This window comes from Phacochoerus africanus, chromosome 15 (assembly GCF_016906955.1).
Source record: "Phacochoerus africanus isolate WHEZ1 chromosome 15, ROS_Pafr_v1, whole genome shotgun sequence".
Taxonomy (NCBI): domain Eukaryota; kingdom Metazoa; phylum Chordata; class Mammalia; order Artiodactyla; family Suidae; genus Phacochoerus; species Phacochoerus africanus.
The window spans coordinates 6,976,973-7,002,391 of record NC_062558.1 but is presented as its reverse complement, the minus strand read 5'-3'; the positions used below and the strand labels follow the sequence as shown (position 1 = coordinate 7,002,391).

Below are 25,419 nucleotides of genomic sequence, written 5' to 3'. Positions count from 1 at the left end.
TCCTGCCCCGGCCCTTGCTCAGCCCCAGGGCACAGGTCACATGAGGAGCCGGGCACTGAGGAGGCTGGTAGCTCAGCGGGGTGGTGCTGGAAGGGGCTTGCTGCTTGTGGCTCTCTGACCCGGACTCCAGGCCTGAGGGTTCAGAGCGGCCCCTGCCCACGGCAGTCCAGGGGGCTGCCACGGAGGCTGCCGTGGACACCCCTGGCTGGCAGAGCTAGGCAGGGGACACCAGCCTGCAGAACTGGGGGACTGACTCCTGCCTCGATTTCACAACCAACGAGGCGGCCTCGAAATCTGATGCCTGGCTTCTGGAGCCAAATGGAGAGAAATCCCGGCTGCTTCCCACCACCCAGCAGCCCACCACCTGCCAGGAAGGTGGGCGAGTGGCTGAGGGGGCGGGCACCACCTCCGCTGCAGATCCGCTGACCTCTGCCTGAGCCCCCCAGCCCGCCCGCCTGCCCGGCTGGCTTCCCTGCATCCCGTGGCGACATGCGATCTCCTGCAACCACACCAGGCCGGCACTGCCTGTTGCCGCCTCTTGCCAGGAGAAACGCTCCCCGGGACCCCAGCACCGGAAACAGGAACCTGCAGCTTTCCTGTCCCCTGATGAGGAATATCACCACATGGCCACCCGGCCGCCCCCAGCCTCCCCCCAGGGGGCTCGGCCTCTAATCCCCCCATCTCTGGGCCGCGTTCACATGGTCGGATGGGGATGCTTTCAATTTCCCCTTCCTGGTGGGTGGAAGATCCCGGCTGTGTGGGCACAGATTGAGGAATGGCAGGCATTCCCCACCAGGGCCGGCTGCTCCCAGCCCACCTCCCAGCCGGCCTCCCTCCCCCCTTTCCCTCCGCCTCTCGCTGCCTCTTCACCCCACGCTCCCCCGGGGAGGTGTTTGTTGTCCAGGCTTAGGACAAGCCAGAGACAGCAGAGCTGCAGCGAGCGCCTGGGCTAGGCCCAGCCCGGTTCTCCCTTCTTTGAGGGTAGATCTGATTCAGACTTTAGGAGCTCAGAATGTGGTGTGGAAGCCAGGATGCAATCTCGAGAAAAGGGACCAGGATAACAACCGGGGCAGTGTGAGGAGGCGGGAGGGCAGCCCAGCCTCGGCCAGGCCTCGCCTCTGAGTCCCTCTGAGTTGAACTTGCAAAATGGCAGAGCCCCGCTCAGGAGCAGGGCGGGGGATGTCACGGGCTGTGTGCGGGGACAGGGTGCCTCCTGGGGTCCTGGCCGAGGGACTCCTTGGCGCTGATTTCCAGGGGAACGCCGGGCACAGAGCAGGCGGCTCTGACCCACAGCCTTATTTCTTAGTGGCAGCCCAGCCAAAGGGCAGGCTTGGCACCTCGGGGAGAGCTGGTCCCCCCCATCGTGTCAGGCAAAGTCAGGTTCCCTGTAGGGTCCCGGGGCACATCTGGGAGGGTCCAGTCACTGGATCAGCCTGTGCTTGTCCTCCCTCCCTGCAGCCAGGGGAGAGGCAGCACACGAGGGGGTCCTGCAGCCTGGAGCTCCTCTCCCACCCAGCAGCAGCCGCAGAGCTCTTACCGTTACTGCCAAGTAAAAACTGCTAAGAACAGAACAGTTCTTCCTGTTACCACTAAGTCGAAAAAGAGGAGGGGGCCTCAGTGGGGCGGTGACCTGAGCCAGGAGTTACAGAGGCCCCCGCTGTCGTCAGCCACCTTTGATTACAGTCTGATCTTCCGTGCAGACCTCAGTTGCTCTGCTTAAGGTCAGAAGGGTGTGTCTCCTGCCCCTGGGGTTCCCAAAGCCACCCAGGCAGTAAGGGATTCCTACTCACAGCAATGAATTGAGCGAGCTGAGCGCTCCGCGGCCTCTGAGTTTGACTATTGTGAGAAGTGGGAGTTATCATGGTGAAGAAATGCTTTTCCTGGAGCGTCTCACAGAGCAGCTGGGATCAGTTCCGGCTGCAGCCACTTCCTCCCGGCAGAGGACAGGTGGTCTTGCTTCCAGAAGGCTGAAGGTAGTGTCCCGTAGACACACCCGTCCCCTGAGGTTGCCCGGAAATCTGTCGGCCCTGGCTCCATGCCTTCCTCCTCTGCTCAGGACCCGGCCTGGGCTTGGCTTTTGCTCCCCCTGATCAAGTCCCTGCATTCAGTCAGCCTTCCCGGTGTATCCACCCCTGGCCCTGGAAATAAAGCCTGGTTGACAGCTGGGAGAAGAGGGTTAGGACACAGGTACGCGTGCTGCTGGGGTCAGAGGCATGACTTGCCTGACCTGGGCCGGGAGACCTGTCCTGAGCCGCAGGCCACCCCGCACATGTGGCTTCCTTCGTTGCGGTGGCCTCCTTCCTGAGCATGTGAGCCAAGGTGATGGCCCTGGGCCCAAGGTGAGGCCTCCTGTCCTTGTTCTGTTGCTGTGCTGGCCCTTACCCAGCATCTCTCTGGGCAGCCAGAGGCCCAGGCACTGGGGCCACCAAGCCGAGAATCAGGGAAGCTACTAGTGGCCCTTGTCTAGTTAAGGGGCAGAGGGAGGTGATGTGATAGCTTCTCAGACCCAACCAACGCTGCTGCCTTGAGCCACATGCCTCTGGGCCAGGAGGGAGAGGGGCGCCCCTCGCAAGTGCACCGCCCGAGGCCAGAGCAGCGAAGTGAGTCCAGCTCGTCCCGATGATCATGTTCAGCCCTGTCCCAGCGGGACGTGTCCTAGAGGGGGCTGGTCCAGTGTGCGCAGCGCAGAGTAGGCCTACATCTTCTGCCTGGCAGATCAGTCGTTCAGGTATTAATTTGGGTTTTGGGGGCGGGGGGGAGGTGGCCATGATGGAGGATTTGGAGAGCGGAGTGCTCTGGCCCCACAGTAGCACCTCCACCTACGTAGTGAGCCCACTATAGACACCCAGTAAGTTAGAAGAATCCACTTTAGTGGCCTCTCCCTTTATTTCATCAAAATCTTCTTCCTGGGTCTATAGCTTTGCTGGGGGCGTTTGGTGCTTCAGTCAAGTGTGTGTTCTCTCTTCTCTGGCAGAAGTCTTTCCTTCTCTCATGGCATGTGGACTCTAGATGTGCAGAGCCTTTGTCCCACCCCGTCTTCATCTTCTCCGGGGTGCTCCTGGCCCAGAGATGCCCCACTCTGTGCTGCTCAACCCCCTGAGTAGCGGTGGCGCTGTCATCTCGGCCAGGCTGGATCTCCAGTCGCTTCTCAGGCTCCCAGCTGTGAGATGGGCACTCCCGCCCCTCAGGCTGCACGTTCAAGGAAGCTGCCCCGTCTTTTCCCGTCCAGTTGTAGAAAACCTGCTTGCGGTTTGTCTGGCCTCCTCCCACAGCCATTAAACAAGGAAAATGCAGCGTCTCTGCCTGGGACGTGGCCCCGCCCTGGGTCCACCTCAAGGTCGTGTCGCCCTTCCCAGTCCCGAAGATCATGCCCGCAGGGGCCAAAGAGGCCGGAACCTCTGCTGCGGCCCTGTCCCAACGGCCAATCTAGCATCTCCCGGTGGTTCTTTTAGTCCTGGTGTTGTGGAGGAGCTCTTGAGTCATTCTTCTCAAACAACTGGTTTGACAGTTTGGCTATTTCAGCAGTAGAACATGAGGATTCCTGCTTTTCCCACAGAGCTGGTGCAGTAGGCCCGGAGCAGGAGGTAGTGGTGGTGGTTTATGGAAATAGAGTTGATTTACTACATTGTGTTAGTTTCAGGTGTACAGCAAAATGATTCAGTTACACACACACACACATTCTTTTGCAGGTTCCTTTCCATCACAAGTGATTGTAAGATAGTGGACATAGTTGCCTGTGCTCTACAGTAGGTCCTTGTTTCTCTCTTTTATGTATAGCGGTGTGTATCTATTAATCACAAGCTCCTAATTTATCCCCCCTTTGGTAACCATTCGTTTGTTTTCACTGTCTGTGAATCTGTTTCTGTTTTGAAAATAAGATCTTTTGTATCATTTTAGATTCCTCATGGAAGTGATACCGTATGCTATTTGTCTTTCTCTGACTTACTTCACTTAGTGTGATCATCTCTAGGTCCACCCATGTTGCTGCAAATGGCATTATTTCATTCTTTTTCTACGGCTGAGTAATATGGGAGGTTTGGTAGTTCCCTGGTGACCTAGTGGTTAAGGATTTGGCATGGTCGCTGCTGTGGCTCAGGTTTGATCAGTGACCTGAAAACTTCTGCATGGTGCAGGTGCGGCCAAGAAAAAAATACAGAAGGTTTTGATTGCAGTTCTGTCACCTGCTGGTGGCTGCATGACATGGTGCAGAGGTGTCAGATGGGGAGCAGGGACACGAGTTCTCTGCTGACCATCATTGCCTGCCTGGGAGCTAGGACAGGCTATGTCATCTCTCTGGCTTCAGTTCTCTCACTTTTGTGAGGGAAGATGTTGGGCAGAAGCCTGATCTGCACGCTTCTCAGATACCAGCCCTCTGTGCGGCTGGCCCCGCCCCGCTCCTGCAACACCCCTGGGTCCAGGCCCCTCCCAGGGGAGCCACCTCTGTCTGTTCTAAAGGCTTCCTGAGCACTGTCTACCCCTGTTCCCTTGAGATTGTCCAGGGAGCTCTCCTGGTTCTGCCAAGTCATCTGTCTTTTTTTTCTGAGATGCCCGATGCTAATTAAAACCTGAATCATTTTTGGTCCAAGAAAAAAGATCCAAGGAGTCTTCGGCTCCCCCCTGTTATGTTACAGGTCTCAGAAATGTGGGGCAGGGTCACACAGACAGGGGCCGAGGCCAGTGGCAGTTTAAGTGGCATCGTGCTTTCATGACCCTCTGAGTCTTACCCAGGCCAGTGAAGTGGCCCTGGCCCTGTTCCCCCTTCCCCTGGCCTCACCCCAAAGTAGCATTCTCAGCACATGCCCCACGGGACCCAGGGCCTCATCTGTCTCCTTCACAGTGAGCTTCTCAAGACCTACAAGAGGGGCTGGAGCTTGGTAGGCGCTCAGCATGTCTTTTGTTGTTTTTTGTTTGTGTCTTTTTGTCTTTTCAGGGCCACACCCTCAGGATATGGAGGTTCCCAGGCCAGGGGTCTAATGGGAGCTGTTGCCGCCAGCCTATGCCGCAGCCACAGCAACGCCAGATCTGAGCCGCATCTGTGACCTACACCACAGCTTCAGCTCACGGCAACACTGGGTCCTTAACCCACTGAGTGAGGCCAGGGGTCGAACCTGCAACCTCGTGGTTCCTAGTCGGATTTGTTTCTGCTGCGCCACGAAAGGAACTCCCAACATGTATTTTTGAATGAGCAACGAGCTGCCTGCCTGCAGCTCCCAGGAACTGCCCGTCTCCAACCCAGCCGTGTCTGGCAGGTTTGGCAGTGTCTTCCCGAGCCTCAACATGGCGGTGAAACGGCGGGAGCAGGCCTTGCAGGACTACAGGAGGCTGCAGGCCAAGGTGGAGAAGTATGAGGAGAAGGAGAAGACGGGGCCGGTGCTGGCCAAGCTCCACCAGGTACCAGGGAGAAGGGGCTGGGGGTGGACAGGGCCACGGGGTACCAGGCAGCAAGTTCCTCCTTCCCCGGGAGACGCTGGGCTAGCCAGAAAGAGCTGCGACACCCAGGGTCTGCCCCCCAGGCCCGGGAAGAGCTCCGGCCCGTGCGGGACGACTTTGAGGCCAAGAACAAGCAGCTCCTGGATGAGATGCCACGGTTCTACAACAGCCGCCTGGACTACTTCCAACCCAGCTTCGAGTCCCTGATCCGCGCACAGGTAAGGCCCTGCCCTGCCCCCCCAGGATGGCCCAGCCGCTCTTCCCTGGGGAGACAGTCACCGGCTTTGAAGACCCATCTCATGCCTGCCCAGCCCCACTCCCCACACCTGAGGGTGGCTTTGCCACCCTCTGCGAAGAACATCACAGTCCCTGCCCCCAGCACCCCCCCCCCCCCCCCGAGGGCTCCCCGGTTGTTGGGTGGGATTCCTGTGTTGGTTCCTACTGGCTGCTTTGGTTAAATCCCAGCCTTAGGATGGGAGTGGAGAGCTCTTCCACTCGCCCTCTGCAGCAGGAAAAACCAGCTGCGCCCCCAGCACCTCACCCTTTGCCTGGTGTCAAGGATGAGGACAGGGGCCAAGGGTGACGGCTCTTTTCTGAGGACCCTGCATCCCGCTCCCTTCCCTAGTCAGCCCTTTTCTTTTGATGGAAGACTAGACCCCTTGGAGGGGGTCCCTAAATCCTGGAGAGAGCCTTGCTCAGCGCCCCCGCCTGGGCACCAGGCTGTAGTGCATCATCCAGTGGAAAGGCAGGCTGGGCTGAGGCTGGACGTGGGTGGGACGCAGCAGTAGCACTGAGGCCAAGACCCTGCCTCCTCCTACTCCAGGGTGTAAGGACAGTGTGGGGTCAGGTGTCGCTCCTGCCCTCCCCCAACCCCATTCAAGCCATTAGCAGAGATTACTCCCCCTGTTTGTAAAAGAGAAAGACTTGAGGTGCCGAAACCAAGAGGTCTCTCCTCCTCATGAGACCCACACCCACACCCCCTGGCAGGGGGCTGCAGGTGCTCAACATCCTGCCGCCTTCCCCACCTGGAAGGCTCAACGTCCCCATACACCTCCAGCCCACCTCTGCACTTGGCCTGGGTATCTGGCGCCCTCCAGTGGACACTGTTGTTCTTGCAGAGTCCACGGTCACAGTTTCTAGGAAAAGCCTGATTGCTAGCTCCCAGCTGCGTCTCTGGAGAACACCAAAACCCATGGGGCTGCACACTTGGGATCAGGAACCCTTCGCAGGATTGATGTTGGAGCTGGGACTTGTCAGTGACCGTGTCCCCAGTGTCTCAGGGAAAACGAGGCAGAGCTTAGTGCGTAGGGGTGCGGAATGTTCCCACACTCGCCCCCACAGCACTGCCCCTGGAGGTACGGGCTTCCTTCCAGCAGCTTCACCCTGGGCTGGGGAGGGAATGTGTTCAAGGAGACCCATGCCTTCCCTCTCTGTGCTGTCACCGTGCTGTTCCCAGCCCCCCAGCCACCTGCCCTGCCCCCTCCTTCCTGTTGCTCAGAGCACAGGAGGAAGCCCCAGGGTGCCCAGGTTGGGAGTCTGGGATGCCCTATAACCAGGCAGAGGGTTGGGGGGTTGTTTACTGCTTCATCCATGCCAGCCTCCCCCTCCTGTGGCTGCTGCTGCCATTAGTCACTGGAGAAGTGAGCATTCCTAGTGACTCAGCCTGGCGGTGCAGCTCAGGGCAGGGAGCTGGGGGAGGTGGGCCATCCTCTTCCCTCCCCAGCACCAGCCCAGCCCCCATCCCCTCAGGTGACAATATTTGGAGACCTTGACTCAGCTCCCCTTCAGCCCAGTGGAAACCTAGCTGTGCGAGTGTGGAAGACATGGCCTTGCTTTCCATTAATAGCACTCGAAGTTTCTAGAGAAGGAAAGTTCCTTCTTCCCAGAGACAACTTGGAGCTGGAGATGGTAAAGTCTAGGGCTGTTTGTTTGATAGTGTGGAATGCTTTCTTCTAAGTGCACACTTTTGTTTAGTCATGAGGTAAAGACTGAGCAAGAAATGGCTCCTGCCCTCGCAGAGCCCTGCCCTGCACCTGCTCAGCGAGCCGCCTCACTCCTGTGGGCCTCGCCATCCCACCTCTGGTGCCTGAGCACAAGGAAACCTGGAAATGAGCCTGGCCTCTGGGCCCTGCTTTCCTGGCTCTGCAGCTTAGGCAGCGATGAACGATGGGATGAGTTGGGAAGGGACAGAGGTTAGGACCACGTCACCTCTCTCACCTTTTTTTTTTTTTTTCCTCCTGTCTGTTTAGGGCTACACATGCGGCATATGGAAGCTCCCAATCTAGGGGTCCACTCAGAGTCGCAGCTGTCAGCCTACACCACAGCCACAGCAACGGGGGATCTGAGCCACACCTGTGACCTACGCTGCAGCTCAGGGCAATGCCGGATCCTTAAGCCACTGAGCGAGGCCAGGGATCAAACCTGCAACCTCATGGGTACCAGTCAGGTTCGTTGCCACTGAGCCACAACAGCAAGTCCCTCAACTTTACATCTAAGACCGCCTCCCAGGGCTTTGGGAGCTGCAGTGCCCCCGTCCCGTGGCCATAAGTTTCTCCTAGCCTCTGTAAAGCAGCCCCCGTCACACTGCCTGACTCCCTAATCGCCCCCCCCCACCCCACCCCCGCTCTGGGACCTGCCCCCAGCCCTCCCCCCTCAGCTGCTTGTTGAGCTCAGAGGGCAGAGCCCCACCTCCACCTCACCGAGGACCTGTTGCTCCCTTCCCGCAGGCATACCACCACCCAGGAGTGGGCAGTGAGTGTTCCGGAAGGGCTTGGGGCTTTGGCTGCCCTGCAGGTCTGGGAGATGGCCTGAGGGGAAGGGTGGTGGTGGAGGGCAAAGTGGAATCCAGCCCCTTCACTCGGCCCTGTGCTCTGCTGGAGGGGACAGCAGCGGGCCAGTTGCCCAGGGGTGTGGTATGGGGGGGCTTGGTGCCCCGGAGCCCAGCACCTGCCAACCTCCTCTCACCTCCCATTCCAGGTCGTGTACTACTCGGAAATGCACAAGATCTTTGGAGACCTGACCCAGCAGCTCGACCAGCCTGGCCACACTGACGAGCAGCGGGAGCGGGAGAACGAGGCCAGGCTGAGCGAGCTCAGGGCCCTATCCATCGTGGCCGATGACTGAGCCCAGGCCTCAGAGGACCCCCGGCACACGAGTCAGCCGCTAGTCTGCCCTTCTCAAACTTAGGCTCGGGCGTCAGCCAGCAAAGGGCCCTTCCCTGGGAGAAGTTTGGGGATGGCAACGACTCCCACTCCACCTCCCCAGCCCTTGGGAATGAGCCTGGCACCAGGAACCCCAAGCAGGCTGCCGTCTCCCCACCCGTAGCAAGAGCCTAGACAGGTAAGCAGTGTAGACTGTCTTAGTTCCTAAGGAACTGTCCAAAGTGCATCCAAACCTAGGGCCAGAGCATGGGCTTTGTCTGCTCCCTTGAGGTCTTAGCCTGGCTTGCACAGTTGGGGCCACATCTACCTCCAGAAGGGCCACCTGGGGGAGTCACCCACCCTCGTTGCCTTTCCACCTCAGACTCCCCTTTGCTGGGAGAAGCCTGTGACGTTGCCCTCGGAACAGTGAGAGCCGTGGTCTCCCAGCGCCCCCAGCAGGACAGTGGCGCTCTCAGCCCTATGCGTCTAGTTTTACAGGTTCCCTAGGAAACCAGGGCTCAGTGAGTGTAAATACCCTACCAGGCAATATGTCACTGACTGATTCACAGGCCTCAAAGCAAGAACAGTGGGGTTTGTGTCTCACCTGATTATTGGGAATTTTATTTTTCCAAGTAAAGTTTTCAATAAAATTTCCTTATATTATTGTGCTGAAACTAAGGAGAGGAGGGAAGCTCCACCCCCGGGCTTTCTCAGGGCCAATCTCCCCCCTGGGGAGCGGGCAGGACCCCACCTCCTGACCACCAGGCCAGGGAGCCCAGAGGCTGGGCGAGGGCCAGGAGGAGCAGGGAGCACAGGCAGACCTAGAAGAGGAGCAGGAGAGAGCTATGGAGGACACGTGGTCTGTTTTTGACTTTGGTTTATTTAAAAAACAAAAAGCCAAAAAAAAAAAAAAACCAACTTTATATACAAAGTCAAACTGAAATCACGGATTATGGAAAAAGGTGAGACTTATGGGGAACAGGGGAAAAGGTTTGGGCCAGAGCCAATACCACATTCTGAACACGAGGAGCCGGGGGGAGGGGTGCGGTGCTGGTTTCTTCTGGCACGTCTGGGGTGGCTGGAACACAGTGTTCACTGGCAAACACGGCCCAACACTGAGCGCTCGCTAGCGCTGCGGACCCCACTCCTGCGATGGCCAGGGGAGCCCCTTCCCCCAGGAACCTGCTCCTGTGACCCGGCAGGACTGTGCATCCAGAGGAAGGGGCTCTTACCCCAGCCACATCCGCGCCTGTTTCTTCAGTTTATTGGCATCAGACCTTACGACAGACACGAAAAGCCTCTTCCTCCCCTGTCTTACTCTAAACTGGGAGAGGACAGGAAAAAGTCAGCACGAGACGAAAGGGCCCCAGAGGAATCCCAAGGTGGGGGCGCGAAATGACACTGGAGGGCGCAGAGGATGCTGGATCTAGCTGCAGGTGGAACCGGCTTCCTCACTCATCCGTCCCACACGGCAGACCCCGCCCTGCCGGCCCGAGCCCCTCCGCAGAGGCTGGGCACAGGGGTCAGCCACCCCTGCCTATGGCTCCCAGGTCCTGCTCCAGCTTCTTTCTGGAACCAAAAGGGCTCTAACATCAGCAGGCTCCATCGTTGATGTCACAGGACAGCCGCTTCCGCACCAGGCCTCTCAGTTGCTGGGGGCTGGCTCCTCCTTCTCTACCCAGCTGTCTGCCTATGTGAACAGATGTAACAAGGATCAGGAGGAAGCAGGAAGGACCAAGGTCCCAGGACACCAACCCCTTCCTCCGGGGAGACTCCAGGCAGCCAGCTGCCGACTGCCAGGCACCATGAGAAACCAGCCCATGGCGGCGAAGGTGGGGTCAACCTGGACGCGGCCAGAGGGGCCGCCGAGCTGCGTCCTGACCCCAGCCTCACAACCCGCCCAGGAGGCTCACCTTCTCAACCATTCGCTGCATCTCCAGCTGCAGGGGGGTCAGGCGCCTTCGGAAGTCCTGCAGCAGCCGCTGAAGCTGGTTCTTCTGTCGCTCGGCTGTCCGGGCCGCCTCCTCAGCCTCAGCCAGCCGGGTCCGCAGCTCCTGCATTTCCGCTGCCAGTGTCTTGTTCGTCACTTCAGTGGCTGAGAAACGGTTATGGCTCTCCTCTGGCGGGGAAGACGGGAAAGACGGCCCTCAGCTGAGGAGGGAGCAGGGGCCGAGAGGCCTGGGGCTAAGGGGTGGGCCACTCACCCAGCTTCAGCTCCAGTGTGTGAATCTTGTTCTCCAGGTAGAGCCGCCCGCTGTCCTGCTGCTCCGCGCGCTGCAGCAGGTTCCCCACGTCGATGAGGCTGCCGTTGTGGGACACCAGGCCCTTGTGCTCCACAGGGGCGGCCCCCGGCTTTGCGCTCTTCCCAGGAGGAGGTAGCAGGTCCAGGTTTCCTAGAAGGGCCGTGAGAAGACTCAGCGCCCGGATCCCGGGAGAGAGCAGCCTGCCCCACCGTCCCCGGGTGCCCAGAGACCACGGGACGCACCGAAGAGAGCTTCCTCAGGGAGCCCCCCGTCTGGGCCCTCTGGGCGGCTGTACTGAAGGCTCCGGTACTGGCAGATGTTCTGGGTCACCACCCTGCTGACCAGCTGTTTGGCCTGCAGGAAATACACGCCCAAGATGTCCGTGGGTGAGAAGGTGCCAGCCCTCCCGCAGGACGTGCAAGAACCCAAGACCAGAGCATCCCGAGCTGCGCCTGCGCCCACAGCTGTCGGGCGAGGCGTCTGAGGGGACCAGGGGCACAAGGCAGCACCTGCTCTGCGCTGAGTCGGAGCCCAAGGGTGAGCAGGATCCTCTCCAGGTCTCGCCGGTGCAAGTAGCCACACCAGTTGGCATCGAAGAAGACGAAAGCAAGAAGACAGTCCAGGGGGAGCACAGCAGAGGGGTCCAGCTCCTTGGGCTGCAGGGGAAACAAGGATGAACTGGATTTACAAACAGTGCTCTTAATGCTAAACCAGCCAAAATCGAAGCCCTTTCAAAAACAAAGCAGCTTGGCCGACAGATACGCCCAGACACGCCTTCCAGTTGGAGACCTGGCCAGGCTGGGTAGGTCCCTGTGCCTGTAACCACAGGCCTCTTTGGGGCGCTTGTGCCCCAGAGGCTCTCACAGAGGAACCTCCTGTGCTCCGAGACCGGTCAGCTCGCTCCAGTCCCACCCTAACGGAAAGACTGAAGCATTCTCCTGGATCCCGCGCACATGCCACCCCATGAGTCAAGCACCACCTTCTGTCTTTCGTCACTGAGAAGATGCCAGAAGTCATTGAGTAAAAGCATTCCTCTCCGGGAGCGAGTCAGAGGCCATGCTAAGTGTCCCTGTCACTGAAGCCCGGAGGGGCACAAAAGGTCTCACCATATCCTGAAGAGAAGAGAACTCCATCTCTGACTGGTTTGAGGCAACTGACCGGACCTCGGAATCCTCGAGCTTGGCTCCTGCTACAGAAAGCCTGAGATGAGCCTGGAGCGGGGACCCCCGCGGACCCAAACTGGCTCCACGGTCAGACCAGGCAGCGCGCAGCAGAGCCCCAGAGCCAGGAAGCCGCCGTCTGGGGCCGGCACCGCACTTACCGAACTCCTCCTCCCCGTCGTCCCTCAGAAGCAGCAGCTCGGGGTCGAGGGCCATCTCACAGAGGTCCTCGGACGCCTCGCCCCGGGGCTTCTCTTCTTCTTCTCCCCCAGAAGATGGGGGTTTGGGCAAAAGTCCGTCTTCCTTCTAGAAGAAGCAGACCAGGATGAGGAGAAGAGCTGCCCCTGTAACTTCTGACAGCAACAGTAGTAAACATCTGAGCAACAGCCAGGTTCAGGCGCTGCATCAAAGGCTCCTGTGCAACACCTTATTTAAAAGTCGTCAGTCACATGGGGATTGTGGAGGTCGGAGCAGACCAGGGTGGGTCCAGACCCCTGGGACTGTCCTCAGGCGTCAGCCTCAGTGTGTTTACTTGATAGTATTTGGCAAAAAGCAGACCCACGTGGTTTAACGATGCTTAAGAAAGTGCAGTGTTCTGGTTAGCCCTCGTGTTAAAGCACCGGTACCTGTGCAAGCACTCCTCCTAACAGAGACTTCTGTGCTGCTGCATCAGCCATGCTCCCCTTCACTTAGGGGCTGCGTGACCATGTGGCAGAGTAAAGAGGGCCCTACGTTTGGGTCACAAGGTCCGAGCAGTGAGCAAGGGGCAGTGAGACCCACAAAGCGCTCAGAGCAGCGGCGCCACCACGCAGCGCTCCCTTCTGTCCAGTGTTACTACACGCCCCCCAGCCCTGGTGCCCGAGCGGGGTGCAGGGGGAGGTACTCACCGGAGGGGTGTCTGACTCGGCAGCTGTGCCCTCACTCTGTACCTCATCCTTGGACTCCTTGGCCTCCTCCTTGACCACTTCTTCCTCCTTGGCTGCCTCCTCCTTCTCGGTTTCAGGTGGGGCCACAACCTTTTCAGGAAGGCTCAGTAGCATCTTATAAATCCTATAGCCAAAATCCCTCTGCAGCATCTCCAGAAATAGCTCAGCCAACACCATCACCTGGTGGAAGAGACCGCAGGGGGCCATGAGCATGAAAAAAGAGAGTATTCCAAACCCTGCCCTCCCTTATGCCCTGCCCCACCCCCCACCACACACACCCACCCACACCCACACCCTACCTCAAAAGAGATCCTTTCTTTTGGCCTCCGGTCCTCCAGGATACCATGGAGGGACAGGTTTACACAACCAGGGCGTGCCACGACAGCAGGCTCTAGAGGGGGTGGAGGGGCCTCTGGGAGATCAGAGTCCATTTCCTGCTGTGCGGTGACCTCTGGATTCTCTGCATTCTGTTTAGAGGTGTCTGCTGCTTGCTCTGATGCATCAGCCGCCTGTTCTGTAGGCTCTGTTTCCTGTGACCAAAGTCAAGAGCTGTGAGCACCTGGTCCAGGCCTTAGGACACCTACTTTCCCCACATGTTCATAAGGCTCAGCCTCACCGCTGGCACCTCCTGGGGTGGGGGAGCTGTCTCTGCAACTTTCTGCTGGCACAGGGCCTCCCACTCTTCTAAAGTAGGCATGATGGTCCAGACATCCGGCAGGTACACCACCACGGTCTGGAGCCGCCTTGGGGGTCCCGGCTGCAGGTACTGAAACTCGGCAAAGCGCCACCTGCTCACAGCAAGAGGAAGAATGAAGTACTGACCCATGACATTCGCAGAGGAGCTTCAGCTTCCAATCAGCATGTAATAAATACACACTGCATGCCAAGCTCCAAACATACAAAAACAAAAAATATAGACCAAGTCCTTGAGAAATGGTTAGTCCGTGGAGAGTCACAAGTAAGCAGATAATTACTATTCAAGGTGCTATAGCAACAAGGAGCACAGAGTGTTGCTGGGAGGACCACTGACAAGCCTTGGGAGGCTTCAGCATCCCCAGCCCTGCCCATGACCAAGGCGACCACCGTGAGGGCCGGAGGGAAGGATGAGCGGGACTAGGCAGCAGATGAGAACTAACAGGTCAGAAAGGCCCAGCAGAAGCCTGGCCTCCTGACCAGCCTCGCCAGCTCAGTGGGTGGCCGCAGATGAGAGCTGGGGCAGCCACTCACCACTTAGTGCAGGCGCTCAAGTCGATGCCGGTCTGGGCCTGCGCGCAGCGGATGGCGGTGCGGACTAGCACCTGCGGGTCACCCTTGGGGTCAAGGCCGTCCAGGGAAGGAGACCACTCGCCCCCAACCAGCACGGCCTCCTCTTCTTTCCGGCCCAGCAAAAACTGCAAAAAGAGACCAGGGAGGAGAAACAGAGAAAGCAATTACCCTACTGGGAGGTGACCTGCCACCGCTGGGGAACAAAGGCAGCAGGATGTGAAAAGTGCACCTCACGGAGGGTGGAGGGCAGTCTCTGCCCCTGACCATAAACCACCCACATGGTCCCTTCTGATGAGGAAGATCACCTCTGAGCCTCGCCATCCTCCTGGTGAAATAAGTGGTCCTGACAGGGCTGAACACCATCAGTGACTGCATCTTGCCTCCTGGATGCCAGCTCTTACCTTAATTTGCTTCAGAGGATGTTCTGGCGTCTCCCTCGGCTCGGCCATGTCGTCCACGAAGAGCATGCAGCAACGATACAGTTCCTCCAGCCCCGGGGAAGAGAGCAGCAGGACCTGTGCAGGGCAGGGCAGCGTGAAGGAGACACTCGACAGCCTTCTCAGCCTCCAGCCATGGGCTAAAGTGGCACGACCCCAGCCAAGTCACCTTGGAACTGTAAGCAGGGTCACTGTCCGTGGGGGTGGGCTCAGCTCCAGCGTCTGGAGCTGGCTCCTTCTCAGAAGATGCCTGGATGCGGCTTGGATGGTGGAGGGAAAAGGGCTGGCTCAGAGGGAAGGCCGACAGCCAGCTCAGATGCACGGCCAGAAAACCTGAGGGAACCAGGAGGCTGCGGTAACGGCGCTGGAGTTCTAGGAAGTCACAGGTGGGGCTGCAAGAAGAAAGCACGGAATTCCAGATCAAGCAAAGACTTGATTTTTAAAATGGAAAAGAACTGAGAGGGGAGTAAACTATGTTATAACCCGAGAAAGGAGAGCTTTCTAAATAAGACACCTCTGAAAAAACAAAGATGGGTTAGATTTAACCACTAAAATATTATGACCTCTAAGGGCAAAATAAAGTCAACCTGTGGAAGGAAAAAAAAAAGATATCTGCAATATGTGAGAGAAGAGGGTCACCATCTTAATATAAAAGGAACCCACAAATCACTAACAGAGTTTCACAAATCTAAGAGAAAACTGGAAAAATGGATAGCAACAGATCCTTAGAAAAATGAGACTTAAGTTCATTAAAAGATGCTCAGTCACCATCATAATGAAAGAAATGCAAATCAGAATGTCACTTTTCACCTATCAGACTGACAAAGATCGCAGAGCTGGATAACACAGCGTTGGCAGAGGCTGGGGCACAAGTACCTCATGCCACCTTGTGAAAACACAACTGATCCAGCCTCTGAGAGACCTGGCCTATCTTTCAAGGTGGACAGACTTTTGGGCCAGCTATTCCATTTCTAGGAACTGAGCTCAAAATGCTTGCACCTGTCCACATAGATGTACAGAGAAGGATGTTTATTATTTCAACAATGTTTAGACTCAAAGTGGAGAACTGGCTAAATAAAATTCTGGTCCATTCATTTGGTGGACTACTGCGTCGCTGCTAAAAAGAATGACATCAATCTAAGAAATGTTAACATGGAATAAATGCCAAGATAAATGAAAAAGCAAAGTACCAAACAGTATGTACAACAGGCTTTCATTTGTGTTTTAAGAAAACACACCTGTATGTGGCTAATTGTTAGTAGTCCTGTTCTGATCATGTGAGGGGGGCTCTATATTCACCCATCCAGCGGTGATGATGTGGGGATCAGACACTGACCTTGGGAGGCAGGTGGGTCAGCATGCAGACTTGAGAGGCCTGGCCTGGGTCTGGGGAGAGGAACCAGTGCCACAGCAGCCCTCCTTCCCTGCCGTCTTGACAAGGAGGTTTCCGGAAGGAGGCTGTCCCCTCAACTACAACTTAGGTGGACTCCGCTTTAGGGGCTTAGCTCTAAAACAGCAGCTGGATCCCTGCCGCTCCACTGTTGGATGGAATCTGTAACTGCTCATCTACCTGTCACTCAACTTAAAGGCGTGACAAGTAAGCTTGTGGGCCAGTGTTCTCGAATATGCTGTAGCACTTAAAAAACAATTCAGAGCTTCCCTGGAAAACCAGTCCCTGGGTTCCCATGACCCATAGTTTCTACCTGATTTATAACTGGTATTGGGTACCTGGATTTTGATTTCAAGCCTTAATTATAGCCTGGCGTCATTTCTGGTTCTATCGAGGAAACCCATGTCAGAAGTGATATGCTGGTCAAATTTTGAGATTTTGAAATAAAAAATGTCATATTAAAAAACAACCAAAAAAAACCCCCGAAACAAAAAGGTCATGAGACCACACATATACTTACTCCCAAATAGACTAGATCTCATTTACATGAGAAAACTACCACCAGCTGCAAGTCTCACTGCCCCCCCCCCCAAACCCCACCCTCACCACTGACCTGTCCACAGTATAGGGAGTGAGATGGACTCGGTAAGGAGGCAGGTCATGCCTTGGTTTCTTAGCACCCCAAGGCTCTCCGCCAGCCCGCTGTTTGCGTTTCTTGGAGTCATAGTCATCGCTGGAGGAGGATCCGTCACCAGAAGGAAGAAACCACACTGTTACACAGATTCAGTACATACAGGCCTAAAAAGAACTGGACACTGTCTGAATGCCCAACAGTCAAGAAGGGGATCAAGAAGCCATATAGGAGATAGATAGTTGTAAAAGATGTTAAAATGGATATTTAAATGCTTTTTTTTTTTTTTTCGGCCGTACCCACAGGATGTAGAAGTTCCTGGCCCAGGGATCCAACCTGCGCCACAGCAGTGACATCAGATCCTTAACCTGCTGTGCCACAGGAGAACTCCTAAATGCTCTTAATAACAAAACCACATATAGTAAACAAAAAGAATAGTATCTGATACTATACATTAGTGTGCCTCAAACACAAAAAAAAAGGCATTAAAAGACTGAAAAGAAAATATTACCGGTGGATGCCTCTGACTGATAAAGCTGATGACTATTTTTTTGTATTTTCGTGAACTTTGTAAGTTATAGTTAACATATAATTTTTTGAAATTATAAGAATTTAATTTTTTAAAACATATATATTTACATACATATATATAGTACCATGCTATGGGTTCTATCAAGTAAGTTTTATTAAAATAGACAGTTCTTGGGAGTTCCCTGGTAGCCTAGCAGTTAAGAATCTGGCATTGTCACTACTGTGGCTTGGGTCACTGTTGTGGAATGGGTTTGATGCCTGGCCGGGGAACTACCTGCATGCCATGGGAGCAGCCAAAAAAAAAGACAGTTCTTGTAACAAACCCTTAAGAGTACACATTAAAGTCATAAAAATACTCAAACCCTTTGATCCAATAATTTCACTCTTAAAAATTTATCCCAAGGAAGCTAATTCAAAAGAAAAAAGGTTATATATAGTAGAAAAAAATTCAAGCTAAGAAAACCACATGCATATCTAGCAATGCTCTGAGTGAATTTTTATGGTAAATAAATAATCGTACAGCCATTAAAACAATCATGAGGATTACACTGCAACATGGAACAGATATTCAATAAGAATGTATTAAAAAACCTAAACTCCGAGATTAAAATTATAAAAAATATATATAAAGACTAGAACCCAGGGGAAAAAGGTGGCAGAAAGTAATTTTGCTTTTCAAAATTATTTTCTAAAGAATGGTTACCTTGGGGAAGGAGCAGGAAAGATAAGGGTAGGAGATTAAGAGGTACTACAAACTATGGAGTTCCCATCGTGGCACAGCAGAAATGAATCCAACTAGGAACCATGAGGTTGCAGGTTCGATCCCTGGCCTTGAGCAGTGGGTTAAGGATCAGGAGCTGCCGTGAGCTGTGGTGTAGGTCGCAGTCGGGGCTCAGATCTTGTGTGGCTGTGGCTGTGGCTGTGGGGTAGGCCGGCAGCTGTGGCTCTGATTCGACCCCTAGCCAGGGAACCTCCATATGCCGCGAGTGCGGCCCGAAAAAGACCAAAAAAAAAAAAAAAAGAGGTACAAACTATGTACAAAATAAAATAAGACACAAAGATGTAATGCCCAGTACAGGGGATACAGCCCACATATAACTTTAAATGGCATATAATTATAATCACTATATTGTACATTAATATAATATTGCAAATGAACTGTACTTTTAAAAAATGTTTTTAAATGGTTATTTTAAATGGGGAAGAGCATTTTTACAGCATTTTATATAATAGCATGTACTACTTTAAACATTTTTATAATAAATCACTTATTATAGTATCACTGTTATGGGTGCAATAAATGAAAACAGTAAAAGAGAAAAAACCTTTAGACCATTATAAAATGCCAGACTGATAAGAGGGAAAATAAATGACTCACAGGTAAATAAAATCAACTGTCCATTCTTCATGCTGAGGTAATGCTGAGCTGATTCTATTTACCAGGTCTCTGCTCTTTCCCTTTAGACCTGTCTGGCTTCTTTTCTCTTCTTTACACCCCTGAGCAAGTTGATTACATTTAACACTAAGTTTTTCTTCTCTTATTTCTGCCTGGCTAATTTCCTCGTTTGTGAGCATCTCCCTCCTAAAGCCGCCTTCTAACCTTGCCCTTGTGGGGTGTCAGTGCTTCTGTGTCCCTAACAGTGCTGCTCCAAAGTCATTTTGAAAACTCTCTTCAGCTCACCCGTGACTGAACTCTCCAGTAAATGCTGCCAGCCTCCAGTTAAAATGAATGTTCCACTGAATCCTATAAACTCGGCAGCCAGTTTTCTCCCCTTATCGTGAAATGTCAGGAACAGGTTATAAAGAATGACCAGTAGAACACACTGTAGAAACCTCAGCATGATACTGAGATGATACATCCAGATGAATACACTCGTCTGAAAACCTCAGGAGGTCAGCATTAGCAGTCCAGGGCAGACACTGCTCCCTGCCTCCCCAAACCTGAAGTTCAAAATAAAACTTGGCTTCCAGTCACCCACTCAGGCTGACTCCATCATAAATGGTTATTTCCCCTCCAGGTGACCTCATTGCTACTGTCCCCCTTCCTACTCTGCAAATGCTCTCTACTGACTGAAGGCATTGTCTCCCTGTCAGTGGTCATGTCTCCTTTCTCTAGAAGCCACTACACTGAAGCATTATGGCCAAAGTAATAGAACACAGGTCCAGAACAATTAAATGCAACTGGCTATACAGAAAGGCTGAATTTGCACCTAAAGCAGAAAGTCACTAGCAGCCATTGCTTCCCCCTGGGCTACATTATCCCTGAGGGCACCTGCTGTGATTATGTAATGAAGTCTTTAGTAAACTCAGAATGTGAGAGGTGACAAGTCCTTGGAAACTTGGAAAGACCAAAGATGCACAGGACAAGAGCTGTGAGTATATGCAAAATATATACCAGTGCCTTGAGAATGAAACAGTGTTTCAGGCAGTGGAGACATTGTGGAAAATCATCCTATGCCATCGAAACTTCCCCAAGTCCTTAAGAGTTCATGATGACACATCCAAAGGGAACGAACACTAGCTTCAGCACAGAAACTGAGCTACATCGCTTTGCCTAAACTTTTTGTCTGAGGAACTCCATGCTCAGTGGACTGCATTTCCAGGCCTTTCCATGTAATAATCTCCTGGCCCCTGGGATTGTGGGTTGTTTCCTTCTCAGAAGAGTCCTCCTTTCAGAAGGGAATTAAAACATGAGAACACTTTGTGGAATGGCGGAAATGTTCTGTATCTTAAAAGGGGTGAGATTTACAATGGCATTTCCCATTTGTCAAAAACTGTCCACTGGAGATATGAGCGCTTCAACCTGTGCAAATTTTACCTAAAAAAAAAAAAAATCAAGTACAAGGGAATAGATGAAAAAGAATGGCAGATGTTGATACTCGTGAAAGCTGGGTGACAGATATATGAGGGTTCATCATCCTGTTCTACGTAACTGTGCTTGTATGCTTGAAATTTTCCATAATAAAAAGTTAAAATGAAGACCAACAGAAAGAACCAGAACGAGTCTTAAGAAAGCTAGTCCAGTGCATAACTCCTAGAGATAGAAACAAAAACTTTTAGGGAGAGAGTAAGGCAACATAAAAAACATGTGAGCCAGAGAGAAGAGGAAGCATGCTGCTAGCAGGCCCCAGCGGCTCAAAGGTGACACAGGATGGCCTAGGATGCCCCACAGGCTCCAAATCCATCGTGCCTGTTCCACACAAGGCCATGTCTGCATGTCCACGGCACGGGCCTGGATTTCTGGGCAGAGTGCAACACACACAGTCTAACGCACCACTGGCTTATACAGTGTATGTAAAAAACATGTTTTATATTAAGAAATCATGCACTGCAGGAAACTAAAAAAAAAAAAAAAAAAGAACAAACGTTTTTAAAAAACACAGAAACAGACTTATGGATAAAGAGAACATTACTGGTGGTCACCAGAGGGGACGAGGGTGGGGGGAATGCGCAGAATTGGTGAAGGGTGATTAAAAGGTACAAAATCCCAGTTATAAGTCACAGGGATATAATGTACAGCACAGAGGATGTGGTCAAGGATATTCTAACAACTCTGTATGGTGACAGCTGCCAACTAGACTTATTGTGGTGATCATCTCACATAAAAATACCCAATCTGCTGGTATAATGTGAACTATACTTCAATTTTAAAAATATACTACAAGGGTACTTTTTTTGGACAATTACTATTTTCTTGATAGTTCTGACTCTTACTGTCTGACTCTTAGGGACTAGAACTAAAAGGGAAAATTCTATATGAAAAAAGTTCAATGTGATATTTTGAAAGATTACACCAAATCCCCACTTGCTGAATCAGCTTATAAAGTTCCAATATTTGCATATACATCTCTATGTATCGGCCTGCATCAGGGGGTGAAGGGACTAGGATCTAGCTGCAGAAAGAATGTTAGCGTCAACAGGTGGCAAAAAAGGGGGGACATTCTCCTAGAGGCAAATAAATAAAGTAAACTACCTTTCCTGCTTGATCATCCTCTTACCTTCGGCCCTGATCCAATCGTCCGTGAGGGCCCCGAGCAGGAAATCTGTTCAGGTGGCTCAGATGAAGTGTGTGGGATGTTTGGAAGAGACTCAGAGCTGCAGAAAGGAAATGGCTGGTAACTCAAAACCCTAAACATTTGCCCAAATTTCCTGTCTCTTTCTTCCAGTTCACAAAGTACCCACTTCTATTCTGAGAGCAGCAGCCTAACAGTTACAAGTCCATCCATCCAGAGTACCCCATAAAGTCACACCCCCAATATCCATGCCACTGGACTCACGCTTCTGAGGAAAAAGTGGGGGAATCCGGTGAGGCTGGAAGATCAACTGGGGCTGAGCTCCCAGAATCCCTTGCTTCTGGCCTAGGGCTGCCACATGTAGAAGGGGAGGTGCTGGGGACTTCAGCAGGGGCTGCAGGGCAGGAAATTCAGGGCATCCCATGGCTGATGTGCTCCCTACCTTGGAAAGATGCAGCCCCACCCCCTTGACCAAAGTAAGGTTTCTGACCAGCTTTCAGGGCACAGAGGCTTCCCTCCCATCCCTTTCCAACTCAGGTGCCAAGGAGAGATGAATACCTGGTTGGAGAGCGTTTGCACCTTGACAGCATTCCAGGGCACTGCCTGGCCTGGGTTGTATGCAGCCTTCACCAGCACCTTCTCACCCAGCTGGGGCAGCCGGCCCTTCACCACACTGCCAGCACACAAGCCAGGAGACCCAGTCAGGAGAGAAACCCTGGCCCAGCCACCCTGACTGTTTCTATGAGGACTTTCCCATCAAGATTTCTCACACCATGCATAAAAAGAGCAAAGCAATGGCTTTAGAGGGGACCCACCAGCATGGTGACAGAACTGAATCCAATAAGCATTTCTGGAAGGGGACCAGCCTCAAGCCTACCTTAGCTGAAAAAAGACCTCTTCGTCCACCACCCCAAAGTAGTCGTGCAAGCTTGTAACAATACCAGTGAAGACCCGCTGCTTCTCCCCACCCTGTAAGAGATGAGGGCAGTGTAAAGGTAACAGGGAGCACCTGTCCACACTCTGCCACCAGCATCTCATCTTTATCCATCCCCACCCCAGCTCAATCAGAGTACCGCATGGAGTTTCCCATGGAAGAAAGCATACGTGAAAAACAGGCATATCTATTGCCCAAAGGGGTGGGGGGTTCATGCTGGAAGGATTTTCAGTTCTTTAATTCTAAGAAGCACCCTAAAGATTTTCCAAGAGCCAGAACCTAGGGCTCCCCAGTCAGAGGTGCCTAGTCACCTCCAGACTGCCCCAGGACAGGCGTGTCAGGAAGGATGAACACTGTGATGTCCGAATGAATGCACTGGGCAGCCATGCACTCTGGGGTAGCCCCAGGTGCTGAAACTCACTAGATAGAGGATGCCCAACCTACCTGAAGATGCCTGGCATTTTGAGACAGGTCTGTGGCCACAGGAGGAGTGAGCAAACCAGGAGGAGGACCCAGAAGAGATGTTGAAGCTGCGCCTATTGTGACAGAGAAGCCATCTAGGAACAGTACCTACCATCCAAGGTACTAGAGGCAGCAAGAGGATACAGTAAACCCAGAGGGCAAAGTGGATCCAAGCAAGTTCCACCCAGGGTTTCGCTGACAACCACTCTGGTCATCTCCTATTTTCCTAAGAAACATCAGCAGCAAACTGCACTGCACCAGGGAAACCCCAAAAGCCTCATTTTAAAAGAAGACTAACTCCAAAGCCCATACTTCCCAGTATGAGGCCAGGTAGAGATAAAGGTGATCACCTGAGAAGTTGCGTCCCCCTGGAAGCGGGTTGATCCGCTGGCGCTTAAACTGGGACATTGGGAATGCTGTCCTCTTTCAGAGTCTTGGGAAAAAACCTTCAATCGGAAAAGAAATTAACAGCTCACAGAGAAAACTCCCATCTACCCCCAAAAAGGAACTAAGGGTCTTAAAGAAAGTGGCGAGATGAATACTGAGAATGAATGGAGAAGATGGATGGAGAGGATACAGAGGAGCAGGAAATGGAGAAATTACAATGTTCCAGTGTGCCCTCACAGTAACCTAGCGGTGGGTGATACTGTATTGCTCTTTCAAAAACAGGAAACTGAGGCTCGAGGGACTGAGACTTGCCCAAAGCCACATAACCAGGTAGGGACAAAACCAGGACTCACACCCAGGTCTCCGACAACTTAGCGCTCCTCTCACCATGCCACGCCACCCTCAGATGGTTGGGGAGAGTAGGGGGTTGGAAAGAGCCCCGGTGACATTCATTCATTCAAATACATCCGCCAAAAGCTCCACGCAAGGCCCGGAAAAATGGAGGAGGCTGGTGCCGGAGAGATGGTGTGGGCCCTCTCCCCGGAAGCCCGGCCCGTTGTTCCCGGACGGGTTGGTGGGAAGACAGCTCCGTGGCCCGGCCGGACGCGAATCCGGCTGCGCGCCCGCCCTCCTGCTCCCGCGCTCCCTGGCCCTCGGCTCCTGCCTCAGCAGCCTCCAGCTCCGGGTCTACCGGCCAGACAGCGACCGGCCACCGTGGGAGGACGAAGGCGCGCGGTTTCTCCTCCTCCCGCCCGCCCCCAGGGCCGAGGCCGTTGCCAGGGAGACGGGACTTGCAGTCCGAAGGGGGGCTCGGCCCCTTCTGCGCCCGGTGCATCTTCGCGGCCCGGCCCTCGCAGCCCCTCGGCCGGGGGAGGGGTGAAGGGGCAGAGGGGCGACGGAAGGCCCCCCAACCCACCTGCGGGCCAGGGCCGCGACACCGGGGGGACAAAGACACCCGGAACCACCACAGCCGCTGCTGCCGCCGCCACCGGAAGCGCCTCTCCGGAAGAGCGACCACTGGTCGGAAGCTGCCACTCTCCCGGATATGGTCCCTCCCTCCTCTCCACCGACCTCTCCCTGCCCCCACGCCGGTCTGCCATCCCGCTCCAACTGCGGAGCGGAAGTGCGCCTTCCCCCGTCGGATGCGCGTTAGGAAGGCGTGTCTCGGCGGTGTCCTCGCTTAAGTGTCCCATTAGAAAAGCAGGCTTCAGAGAATTGGTTCCTAGTCCAAAGACAGCTGGAGCTGGACAGCCCCCCTCCCCCCAAAAAACATAGGGGAACACCTACCACCCCGACACTGGCAAACCCCAAGACCCCAGCAGCAACAGAACTAGTTGACTTCCTCCTGACTGAAGGAGATTAGTTGACTCCTAATCAGTGGCCATCTCTAGGAGACGTTCCAGTGCCTTACCCAACCAATGGGTAAACCCCATCCCTAGCCCTACCCTTCCATTGACCAGGCACCCACACCCACACACACTTCCCATCCTCTGGGTACCTGCAGGAGACTATGCTTCCCCCCATCCTCAAATAACAAAGAGCTAGGAACCTAATCTAGTAAGATAAACATCCATGATAATTAGGTATACATTTATAAAGAGGTCTCGTGGTCATTTCCTTTAGTTCTTACATCAACCCTTGGGGAACAGGCAGGTCTGGAACTGGTGTCTTAATTCTCAGATTTGAAACCTGAGGAACTTCAATGAAATGACTTGCTCAAAGTCTTGCCATTTTAGTACCCATTAGCAATACCAGTTCCCCCTTATCCTCTGACCTTCCCATCATCCCTCCTGTCTAGCCTCCCTCCAACACCCTTTCCTAATCATTTAACATGCACGAAGCACTTTGAAACAGCTTGATCTCATATTATCCTCATAACAAGCCTGTGAGGTTGGTAGGGCAGGCATCATTATACCATTTGGGAGATTGAGAAGGTACAACTCAGAAAAGTTAGGGGTTTTGTCAAGGTCTAATGGCTAGTATTGGCCCCTGGTTTCAGCTGTGATATGGAAAGGCTAGTAAGGAGTAAAGCAGCTGAGAAGAGACCTTGAAGATTACTCTGCTGTTCTGCTTGTTGTCTTGACCCTCCCATCTCTGGCACAGTCTTCAGGGCCAAGATTTGGCCAAGGGAGTGCCCCGCTCTGTCCTGGTCTGGTGAAACAGAGCAGAACTCTATGGTCCTTTCCCACCATGTCTTCCACCTGCTTTTGTCTGTAGAAATACTTTGGCCAAAGGATAAGTTTAATCAGAGACATGAGAAAATACAGACAGAGGAAAATAAGGCCAAATAGCAATGGTTTACCCATTAAAGAAAGCCAAGGACTTTTAGTTCCTCCTCAAAGGCTATAGATAATATTCTGAGCCATATCCTTCCAGCTGTCTTTTAGATACTGAAACCCTCATTAGGTGGAAGAACTTAACTACGTAACTACCAGGCCATAGCCACGACATAAGCTGCCACAATTCCAA

At 53.5% G+C, this 25,419-nt stretch overlaps 2 protein-coding genes across 6 annotated transcripts in view; one reads left to right on the top strand and one right to left on the bottom strand.

Annotated features, from left to right (window-relative positions):
- Positions 1–9,233, top strand: part of BIN3 (bridging integrator 3) — a 48,227-nt gene extending 38,994 nt beyond the window's left edge. For 3 of the 4 annotated variants that reach the window (XM_047759531.1, XM_047759533.1, XM_047759532.1), the window contains 3 exons: positions 5,250–5,391; positions 5,514–5,648; positions 8,407–9,233. In XM_047759531.1, coding sequence (XP_047615487.1) covers positions 5,250–5,391; positions 5,514–5,648; positions 8,407–8,553 — 424 coding nt within the window. In that variant the 3' untranslated portion in view covers positions 8,554–9,233. Of the gene's footprint in view, positions 1–5,249; positions 5,392–5,513; positions 5,649–6,548; positions 6,786–8,406 lie in introns of all 4 variants that reach the window. The other variant, XR_007132118.1, reaches the window with a different exon arrangement.
- Positions 9,234–9,432: 199 nt separating this feature from the next.
- Positions 9,433–24,023, bottom strand: CCAR2 (cell cycle and apoptosis regulator 2). 2 transcript variants are annotated; one of them, XM_047759523.1, is made up of 21 exons: positions 23,867–24,023; positions 22,914–23,009; positions 22,546–22,637; positions 22,045–22,136; positions 21,726–21,840; positions 21,432–21,561; positions 21,153–21,249; positions 16,606–16,725; positions 14,772–14,994; positions 14,567–14,680; positions 14,127–14,290; positions 13,516–13,687; positions 13,199–13,429; positions 12,861–13,079; positions 12,135–12,279; positions 11,920–12,002; positions 11,323–11,469; positions 11,056–11,167; positions 10,775–10,963; positions 10,484–10,689; positions 9,433–10,260 (listed from the first exon to the last, which is right to left on the bottom strand). In XM_047759523.1, exons 2-21 carry the CDS (start codon positions 22,969–22,971, stop codon positions 10,216–10,218), a joined length of 2,754 nt encoding a protein of 917 aa, XP_047615479.1. In that variant the 5' UTR covers positions 22,972–23,009; positions 23,867–24,023; the 3' UTR covers positions 9,433–10,215. The 2 variants fall into 2 exon arrangements, with proteins under 2 accessions (XP_047615479.1, XP_047615480.1); XM_047759524.1 differs by having other exon boundaries at positions 11,920–11,999.
- Between the last annotated feature and the right edge of the window lie 1,396 nt (positions 24,024–25,419).